At 49.7% G+C, this 10,748-nt stretch overlaps 1 protein-coding gene across 6 annotated transcripts in view; it reads right to left on the bottom strand.

Annotated features, from left to right (window-relative positions):
• The window catches only part of IL4R (interleukin 4 receptor), a 36,771-nt gene that overhangs the window by 19,933 nt on the left and 6,090 nt on the right, over nucleotides 1-10,748 (bottom strand). Inside the window, exons 2-4 of one of the 6 annotated variants that reach the window (XM_010837232.1) lie at nucleotides 9,329-9,498; nucleotides 3,984-4,074; nucleotides 1,704-1,842 (exon numbers count right to left, since the gene is read on the bottom strand). In XM_010837232.1, the coding sequence (XP_010835534.1) occupies nucleotides 1,704-1,842; nucleotides 3,984-4,053 (209 nt within the window). In that variant the 5' untranslated portion in view covers nucleotides 4,054-4,074; nucleotides 9,329-9,498. Of the gene's footprint in view, nucleotides 1-1,703; nucleotides 1,843-3,983; nucleotides 4,784-5,887; nucleotides 5,995-9,328; nucleotides 10,536-10,748 lie in introns of those variants that run through there. The other 5 variants (XM_010837230.1, XM_010837231.1, XM_010837234.1 and 2 more) reach the window with 5 other exon arrangements.

The raw sequence follows: 10,748 nt of genomic DNA, 5'->3' as shown, positions 1-10,748 counted from the left end.
CTGGTCACCCTGCCTCAAGGACCAGATCTGGGGACCTGGGATCACAGTAGCTGGGGTGTGGTGGGGACAATGGCCTGGGACCACCTCCCTGCTGCCCACAGCTCCTCATCACATCCACCGTGGACTTTTATCCACCCCTGTCCCCAGGCTTGGACCCTGAAAGCCAGTGAAGGGGAAGAACCCATGGCATAAAAGAATTTGTAACGACATGTGTATGTCCTAGCGCCTCTCCGGTTGCACAGTCTAGCCTGGGCACGTGCCCTGTGCCCCACAGCCTAATCCTAACGTGCCACCCAAAATAGCCAACCCCACATCTCATGGGCTAGGCCAGCAGCTGGCAAATGTTTTCTGTACTGGACCAGACACTAAATATTTGTGGCTTTGCAGGACATACCCTTTCTGTCCTAACTATACAACTCTGCTGATACAGCACAAAAAGGCCCCAGCCATAGACAATACATAAACAAATGGGCATGGATGTGTGTCAATAAAACTTTATTTAAAAAACATGGGTGGTGGGCCAGATGTGACCCATGGGGCAGTTTGCAGATCCCCAGTCTAAGCCAATGTGCATACAGAAGCACAGTCGGTAGCCCAAATTGGGGAGCCACATTGGGTGTACTCAGTAGCCCACATAGAGTATGCTGTATATCCCATTGTGCTCCATAACTGTATGTCTTGTGTACTAGGTCATGTCCTGGGTACCACGTGCAACAACAGCTAGCCCTGTGTACCATGGGATATCCCAGTGAACCAGTGAACTGGAAAAACATTCCAAGTTCCATGGTCCACCAATCATTGCAGTGAGCTCTATCACTAACACTGCACCCCTAAACAATGGTCTAGCCTGGAAGTTCTCAAAGTGTGGTCTGGGGTTCCACTGGGTCTAACAGTTTTCATAGTAATACTCTGACATCAGCCGTCATTTCCACTGTTTTTCTCTCACAAGCTTAGGGTGGAATTTTCCAGAGGCTACATGATCTGTGGCCATGTTGTTGCTCCGACAGCCTGTTGAATGTGAACTTGTTGGCTCTTGTGATTTAAATTTTCTGTTTTAATTTCTAATACAGAAAATATTAATAGATGTAAGTTACCCAGGCTATATCTATTGGAAGGACTGATGATGAAGCTGAAGCTCCAATACTTTGGCCACATGATACAAAGGGCCAACTCAGTGGAAAAGACCCTGATGCTGGGTCTCTTCCTGAGGGCAGGAAGAGAAGGGGGTGACAGAGGATGAGATGGTTGGATGGCATCACTGACTCAATGGACATGAGTTTGAGCAAACTCTGGGAGATAATGAAGGACAGGGAGGCCTGACGTGCTGCAGTCCATGGGGGTCGCAAGGTGTCAGACATGACTTAGTGACTGAATAGCAACAACAGCTGATGTCAGACTAAAGCTTTTAGGGTCCTCGCTAATTCTTAAGCGTTCAAGAGAATCCTGAGACAAAAATGTTTGATAACCTCTGATCTAGTCCAGAATTCCACCACATCCACCTGCCAGGTGCCTTGGTGACACTGAGCCTGGAGCACCACAATGCACTCATTGCTTCTTACCCTGCACCCCAGGGCACCTCATCTCTACGGTGCCCAGTCAAGCCCCCAAGAGCTGAATTTAGCACATGCATTCCAGGGCACCACCTAGGCCAGATGAAATCCAAGGCAAACCCTCCCCAACGCCCAGCTCCAGCCCAGGCTTACTCAGAGTAGTAAAAATTCAGCTGGTAGGACAGGTGGAGCTCGGCTCTGCAGTTGGTGGGCCCGGCCATCTCCCACTCACAGGTGGAGTTGCTGATGTAGTCCGAGAAGCAGGTGGGATCCTGAAGGACCCTCATGCTCCCTGGGGAGACACAGGAGACCTCTGAGCAGCTGGAGCCCGACGACCAAGAGGGATGAGTCAGAAACCAGCCCACACAGGACCAAGGGGCCCATCGCACAACAATGAAACCACTGTCCCAGGCACAGTCCCTACAGAGCAGGGGCTAGGACCGGGCTCTGGGAGTTTCCCAGCTAGCACTGGGATGATGCCTGCAGCTGAAGAAATACCCTCTGGGACAGGGTCCATCAGCGGGGACAGACCAAATGCACTTTTATCATCTGCAAACTCAATGACCTGCCCGTGGCTGAATTAAAGGAAAAACATGTCAGTCTGGGGATTGCTACCCCACCACCACAGGCATCTATCCCATGGTATGGGTTGGGGGAGGCACTATTTTCCACTGACTTGCTCCCTGCCCCCGATCTATTCCCCAGTCCTCTCTGTGTTCAGGAGGCTGACCCTCATGGCCTTGTCATCCAGACGCCTTGTCCTCTGGCTTGGGCCAATGCTGAAGGACCGGATGAGAGGCTTGGGGGACTTCTTCCAGCGAGTTTGTTGGCAGAGCTGGAATCTGAACCCAGCCAGATGAATGCTGGGTTTGCCAAATCATCAGGGAGCTATTGCCCTGCTCTGGGTGGCCATACTTGGCCACCAGGTGCCTTCCCGTTCCCAGGCTCAGTACCAGGCCCCTCCCGGCTCACATCAACTTGCGTTTGTTCGCTGGATAAAGGAGTTACCACATTAAGGAGAATCTTCCTGTTGTTTAGTCGCTAAGTCATGTCAGACTCTCTTGCGACCCCACAGACTGTAGCCCACCAGGCTTCTCTGTCCTTGGGATTTCCCAGGCAAGAATACTAGAGTGGGTTGCCATTTCCTCCTCCAGGGGATCTTTCCAACCCAGGGATCAAACCGGTATCTTCTGCACTGGCAGGTGGATTCTTTAACACTCAGCCACCAGGGAAGCCCAAGGAGAGTCTAAATGTCTAATAAATACCCCAAACTCACCTCATGTCCAAAACTAACTCCTGATTCCCCGCCCACTCCAAATATCCTCTGCTTCTCATCAATGACAACTGTGTCCCTCCCAGTCACTCAGGTTAGAAATACTGGATTCATTCTTGCTACCTCTGTCTCTCTCACCTCAATTCCAATCTGCCTTCAAATCTACCTTCAGATGGATCCAAATGCCAATGCCCGCCCCCTCTGCTCTGCCGGTCCCGGCCCCACCCGTCTCACGGTGCCTCCTCCCTGCCTCCCAGCTCCCATCCTGCTCGGGCCCCCGCTTACTTAGTTGTCTCCACCTCTTCCCTCCTCCTGCTCACTGACTCCCCTAGGTCTGCCTCGTTTGGTCTCTCCAACACTCCAGGCAGGCTCTGGGCTCCAGGCCGCCACTGAGAACACTCCTAACCTGGACGTGTGCCCGGCTCCCCATTTCCTTCAAATTTTTGCTCCACTGCGACTCCAGGCAACTTATTTTACTTTTTAATTTTTAAATTGAAGGACAATTGCTTTACAGAATTTTGTGGTTTTCTGTCATACATCAAAAAGAATCAGCCATGGGTATACCCATGTCCCCTCCCTTCCTGAACCTCCCTTCCATCTTCAAATCACAGTCCTCCCCCTCCAGCCAGCATTCCGAGTCCTCCCTCATCTGCCCTATTTTGTCTCTTGCCATCACCTTCTGAATGAATTTGAGCAAAACTCTGGGAGACAGTGGAGCCTGGCATGCTGCAGTCCCTCGGGTTGCAAAGTCAGACACAACTTAGCGACTGAACAACAACAGCAGCAGCTTCTAAGGTAGCCTTTCCCGTCTCCAGGGGATCGTCCCAACCCAGGGATAGAACCTGGGTATTGCAGGCAGACTCTTAATACTAAAGTGGGTAGCCTATCCCTTCTCCAGTGGATCTTCCTGACCCAGGAATTGAACTGGGGTCTCCTGCATTGCAGGTGGATCATTTACCAGCTGAGCTATCAGGGAAGCCCCTAAGGATCTTTAGAATCTCCTTAATATTAGAAGCGTTTGTCATCAGCTGTCCCCTCCCACTATCATGCAGTCTCCTCAAATCTGTTGTTCTCTGATTATCCTGGGGGCCTGGTGCAGAAACAATCCAAAGGTCTGCTGAATGAAGGAAGGAACAGATGACTGACGGGGGGTTACTTACCAGAGCCGGCCACCCATAACAGGATCAGGCAGCTCACTGGGAACATGAGTACAGAGAGAAGCCGCCCCATCGGGAGATCCTACGGTGCCTGCTGGGAGCAAGTAATCAGGTTAGCGGTTTTGCACTGACTCGTGATCTCCCAGCCCCATCAACCCGAGGGCAGCTTTCAGAGCTTACCTCCCTCCAGACATGACCCTCCCCTGGCCAGCAACAAGCCTTCCACACCCCCCAGAGCTCTGCCTACAACCACTAAACACAACATACCCACACAAAGCCCAGAGTCAGAGCCCCAGAACACCTGTCCCAAGAGATGCTTCTTAAAAGAAACCCCATTGTCTGTTAAGTTTGAGCAAACCCCTTAGACTTCTGCAAATTCATAATACACATTAACATGTGAAGGTTCTGTTAAGTCTCACAGTAAAGGAATCTATCTTTCTTCATTTAACCCAAGGCTTACAAAATTTATTTCCAGACCTAACCTTCATTTATGTCTCTGTGTGTGTGTGTGAAAACCCCAATTAAGCTCTGGAGCAGTTTACAGTTCCTTGAAATATACTTTGGAAGTGCCAATCTTTAGTGTTCTTGCCTGGAGAATCCCAGGGACAGAGGAGCCTGGTGGGCTTCCGTCTATGGGGTCGCACAGAGTCAGACACGACTGACATGACTTAGCAGCAGCAGCAGCAACAGAGCTGGCTAAATAAATGACGGTACCCATGCCAGGAAGTATTGTGTGCTGTGCTTAGTCACTCAATCATGTCCGACTCTTTTGCAACCCCACGGACTGTAGCCTACCAGGCTCCTCTGTCCATGGGATTTCCCAGGCAAGAATACTGGAGTGGGTTGCCATTTTCTTCTCCAGGGGATCTTCCTGACCCAGGGATTGAACTTGCTTCTGTGTCTCCTGAATTGTAGGTGGATTCTTTACCCACTGAGCCATCAGGGAAGTCCCCATGAAGTACTAGGCAGCCACTGAAAGTGACGCTGCTGAGTGTGGTAGATTTACTACATCCATGGCTTAGTTCTTCACTCCTCCTGTACCCATGTAACTTTGCAGTCCCTTGGACAGCAAAGAGATCAAACCAGTGGATCCTAAAGGAAATCAACCTTGAATATTCAGTGGAAGGATTGTTGCTCAAGGTGAAGCTCCAATACTTTGGCCACCTGATGCAAAGTGCCGACTCACTGGAAAAGACCCTGATGCTGGGCAAGATTGAAGGCAAAAGGAGGAGGGGACGGCAGAGGATGGGATAGTTGGATAGCATCACAGACTCAGTGGACATGAATTTGAGCAAATTCTGGGAGATAGTGGAGAACAGGGAAGCCTGGCGTGCTGCAGTCCATAGGGTCAGACATGACTTAGCAACTGAACACCAACAATCTTGTGGTGCTCCCACCCCCATCATCACTCCGGGTAGGGTGTCCTCCCCAACCCTTGAACCCTGGCCTCAGCTATGTGACTAGCTCCAGCCTGTAGGACATTAGCAAAAGTGATGCACAGGGAGACATGCTGTTGCAGGGCCTGGACAACACGCCTGGGCTAGACTCTGGGAGTATGCTGACATGCAACAGCCCCAGCAGTTTCATGCTGCATTAGGGAACAGGCGGCTGCCCCATTTGGGAGAGTGAGGTCACTTGAGTTAGGTCAAGATCAGCAGGGCTGCCTGGCCAACTGGAGGCTGACCTTGGATGCACTAGTGAGATCAGCCCAGCAAAATCAGCCAAGCCCAGGTAAGCTGCCCCCGTGAGCTTGAGCTAAAAATGTCTCTTGTTACATGCCCCTTGAGGTTTTGTGGTCAGCTGTTACACAACACTATTGCTGTCCCCCCCAGTCGTTACTCCACTACCCTGACTTCTAACCCCTGGATCGCTTTTTTGCTGTTTACACAAATGGAATCGTGCATCACCCCTAGTGTGTTAACGACATCCCATAATCCATGATCTGTTGTTGTTCACTCAGTCGTGTCTGCCTCTTTGCAACCCCATGGACTGCAGCATGGCCGGCTTCCCCGTCCTTCACCATCTCCTGGAGTTTGCTCAGACTCATGTCCATTGAGTCGGTGATTCCATCCAATCATCTCATCCTCTGTTGCTCTCTTCTCCTCCTGCCCTCAGTCTTTCCTAGAATCAGCACCCAATCTGTGATTGGGGAATAAAAATTAGAAAATGCGGTTACCCCAAAGAAAACCTAATTCATATCCCCCCAAATCACAAGGCCCAGCAAGAACCCCTTACGTACTGAAATCTATTCTTCCATATCTGTTCTATAAAAACTGAGAGATAAATATAAATTTTATTTACCAAAATAGCAGCACCCAATACATGCTAAAGCTTAAAACTTAAACTTACTACATCCTTTAACATCATTCCAGGCCACTAGATCCCCAGCAGTTAATTAGTAGTATTCCATTGTGTGGCCATTGTCAGATTTTAGCCCTTATTTATTATGTTTATTACTTTGTTACTATAAACAGCGGGGTTTATGAGCCCTTCCTTGGAGAACCATCACCATACATTTCTCTGATTATTTCCTTAACTTTAAATACTTGCTCTGTGGCTTGGGACAGAGCAAATTGCATAACGCCCCTGTTCCTCGGTTTCCTAATGCATCAGGTGGGGCCAGTACGCTCCATTTCACTGGGATGTTATGAGGATTTTTTACAAATTAATTAATTAATTAGGCTGTGTAGAGTCTTAGTTGCAGGCATACTGGTGCTTCTCTCTAGTTGAGGCATGTGGCATATGGGATCTTATGCCGTCCAAGGATCGAACCTGAGTTCCCTATATTGGAAGGTAGATTCTCAACCGCTGGACCACCAGGGAAGTCCCTGTTGTGAGGGATTAAATAAATCTACACAGGTGGAGTCCTCAAACAGTGACCTGAACAAAGTAATGGGTCAAGTAATGTCAGCAGTTATCATCACTAAGAAAAGCGCTCAGAAGCCGACTCCCGACTCCCGAGGGGTCACGGAGTTTGCAATTTCCTCCTACCACTCCTGACGCGTAATGCCAAACGCCCTCTCAGAAGCAATAGACTGGGATGGCTCCCCTGGCTTGACTGTGCGCACCCACCCCGCCACCGGCTAGCACCGCAGCGGGCTCTATGTGGGGGTCCCATCCGGAAAAGCAGCTGCCAGGTCTCGGGCTGCTTCAAAGTTCATGCGCCATTTACAGAGTTACTCTTTCATAGTTTTGGCTCCTTTTACTGCTCCGTGGAAAAGATACTAAGATCAACCTCACAGGTATGTTGCAAAGAGGAAGTGAGCTGTGTACCTACAGCACCTGGCACAGAGTCGGAAGCACGAGATGGGCCTAATACCACGCCAGGAGCCCCAAGCTCCGTCGGAAGCTTTCCAGTGACTTTGTCCCACTTGAAATCCCTCCACAGCGGGGCCCAGTCTCCCTCTGCACCTGGCTCCGCCTCCCTCTGTACTTGGCCCCGCCCCTCTGTACTTGGCCCCGCCTCCTCTCCACCTGGCCCCCACCTACACAGGCACTCCTGCCCCACTGGCCACCTTCACCTCCTGCCACCACTCTTCAAACACACCAGGAACTCATTCTCATCCCCATGCCTTTCCTCTCCCTATCCTCATTCATTCTTGCTCACTCTCTTGTCTCCCTCTCGTGTATTCATTTATTTATACATTTATTCATAATGAATAAACGACCCCTTAATACTCGAGTACTTTATCAAGAAACGCGAGGACAGTCACCAACATAACTACAATAGAACCATCAAAAGCAGGAAGTTAACACGGATGCCAGCTAACCCACAGACCCTATTTCCATTTTGCTAATTGCTCCGACGATGCCCTTTTATGCATCTGAGGACCATGCCATCCCAGCGCCCAGGGCTTGGCTTCTAAATATTATTCTGCACTGACAGAAACCAGAGCTCCTCGGAGAAACAGCTGACTCTAGGAGCAGGGAAAGTACACAGAAAGCTTAGAATTGTTGTGCCGGTAAGGGCGGGCTCCAAGAATGATGAGGACCTCTAGAAAAGACAGAGCCAGCTAGAATGGGTGCCCACTGGCCAAAACAGGCAAAACTGGAACCTCATAATGAATCTTTTAGTAAGCAACTGTAACCCTTAAGAGGTAAAATAGGGGTGCAGAAGTCTAAGGTGATACAGATGAGTAAGTGGGGGGAACGGACAGCTCTACTTCACCACGGCAGCCTCCAAGTATCTCCCCACAAACTCATATTAATTATTATGAATTAATGAGTCAAATACTTATTAATTAACTATGCACACATGCTAAGTCGCTTCAGTCATGTCCGATTCTTTGGGACCCCATGGACATATAGCCCACCAGGCTCCCGTGTCCATGGGATTCTCCAGGCAAGAATACTGGAATGGGTTGCCACGCCCTCCTCCAGGCAATCTTCCTGACCCAGGGATCAAAGCACGTCTCTTAGGACTTCTGCATTGACAGCCGGGTTCTTGACCACTAACACCACCTGGGAAGCCCCATTAATTAACTTTATAACTTTAGATATTTTGTATACAGTACTTTATGTATATAGATGTATATATAATTGTATAGAGCCTTATACACAGAAACCGGGCAGATACCACCTTAACCAAATGGTGTGTGTTGACATGGCCAGGGACAAATCAAGGTCACGAGCTTTCGGAAAACAATGCTCTCGGAGGACCACAGCATCCCCTCCCTGGGGGCCTGTCCCCAGTGCACGAGTCACATGGAAACGAGGAAATGTCAGACAAGCCTACTTGAAGGGTGGTCTGTATAGTAAGTGGCCTGTACTCTTCAAAAAGTGCCCTGGGCGAAAGGCAAGGAGACTGGGAGACGTTCTCCTTTCAATTGTGTATCTATCATCCCAAAAGCCCAGACAAGTGTCGTGTACGATCAAGCTCCTGGTACCTAGGACAACGCCTGTGCTAGGAAAGCATGTACAAAGCATGAATGAATTCACTTTGGACATGATCTGGCGCCTCTGATGGGCTCAGCACAGGGCTGAAAACTTTCCCTAGGGGAGACTTGGTATCCACCTGAACTGGCCATCCTGGCAGAGCTGCTGTGAAGACCAAGGAAGGAGGGATGGGAGTGGGGCGGTAGGGCTGTGATGCTGGTTTCCTTTGCCTAGTCCGCATAATCTTCCCTCTCGAAAGATCACAGAGATCCACAGCATCCTGTGACAGAGATGGCAAAGGGGTCACTCCAGCCCAAATTTTGAGTAAAGAGAAACAGAGAGGTCAAGACGCATGTCCAGGGTCACAAGCAGAAGGCTAACGTGGTGAAGTCCTCTAAAATGGTGTGGGAGGGCAAAGCAAGCCCCTTTCAGGGAAGACTGAACTATGACATGTACAGCGGGCAGGGTGTTACCTTTGATATGTCTTGGAGGGCACATCCAGGCGTGTGTATGTTCGCACACACACCCACATATGCACACCGACTGGTTTCACAGGGACAGCGGGTGTTGCATCTCAGGGGAAAACGCAAGATGTGATGTGCACGTCTTCCCACGGCACAGATGGGGTGGCAACAAGGGCTCTCTGAACATCACAGGGAATGAAAGGCAAAGGTGCCGAGAAGAAAAGGAATGAAAAGGGATAATTAGCAAGCAATCAAGGTAAGGCATGTGTCAAGAGGAAATAATTTCAAGTCCCCACCCTCCACTGTGGTATTCCTGAGATTGGGGTTGGGAGCCCAGTCCAAATGCCAACCCAAACAGGGGTGCCTGCCAATATTCCATTTCTCACACGCTGCCGTCTAGTTTCTGCTTGTAGTCCTCCATGGACGTGGTGCTCACTCCCAGGTCATTTCTGAGCAGAGCCTGACTGCTGGAAACAGCTTCTTTATCCTAACCAAGCATTGTGTAAACAGAACCCTGCTTGTCAAGTATTCACTCGACCCTTTGCCAAGCGCACTAGAGTTATTACTTTACTGACTCAGCCGGAGAGCCCTGCAAGATGGGTTGTTATTCCCACTTTCTTCCTAAGGGAACTGAGGCCAGAGAGGTCAAATAACTTGCCCATCAGATACCACAGCTAGAGAGAGGGCAGGGCAAGGGTCAGAATCCAGGTCTGCTGGGGTCTGGGCCCAGGTACCTTCCAATATACCAACTCCTTCAACTTCTCCTAGAACCACAGACTGAACCCAACAAGATGGAACGAAATGAGCCAGGAAGAGTTGGTTATTCTGCTTCCTTCTAAACTTTTTACATAGATTAATTCAATAATCAAAAGAGTCCTTCCAGCTAAAGCCATATTAACAGAAATATGAGAGCCATGACCAGGGACGTGACAGTACCCAACTGTAACTGCATCCCTTTGGAAGGAATCCTGCTGATTTGAAGCTTGTTGAGAGGATGACAACAGACACAGAGAGGGCCTCAAAACCCCAGAGGATCTAGCAGGCCCTTCCCTAAAGGGCTCTGTGCTCCCATCTCCTGCAGCCTCATCATGCAGTCAACAAATATACAATATTTACCCCAATATTTAAACAAGCCAAGTTTCCTGGAGTGGGTAGCTATTCCCTTCTCCAGGGGATCTTCCTGACCCAGGGATTGAACCTGGGTCTCCTGCAATGCAGGCAGATTCTTTACTGAGCCACCAGGGAAGCCCTAAACATCACATATATATATTCAGTTCAGTTCAGTCGCTCAGTCATATCTGACTCTCTGCGACCCAATGGACTGCAGTACACCAGCCCTCTCTGTCCCTCACCAACTCCTGAGTTTATTCAAACTCACGTCCATTGAGTCAGTGATGCCATCCAACCATCTCATCCTCTGTCATCCCCT

The sequence above is a fragment of the Bison bison genome, unplaced genomic scaffold (assembly GCF_000754665.1).
Source record: "Bison bison bison isolate TAMUID 2011002044 unplaced genomic scaffold, Bison_UMD1.0 scf7180017864072, whole genome shotgun sequence".
In the NCBI taxonomy this organism is placed as follows: Eukaryota; Metazoa; Chordata; class Mammalia; order Artiodactyla; family Bovidae; genus Bison; species Bison bison.
The sequence above is the reverse complement of the archived record's forward strand: the minus strand, read 5'-3'. Positions and strand labels throughout refer to the sequence as shown.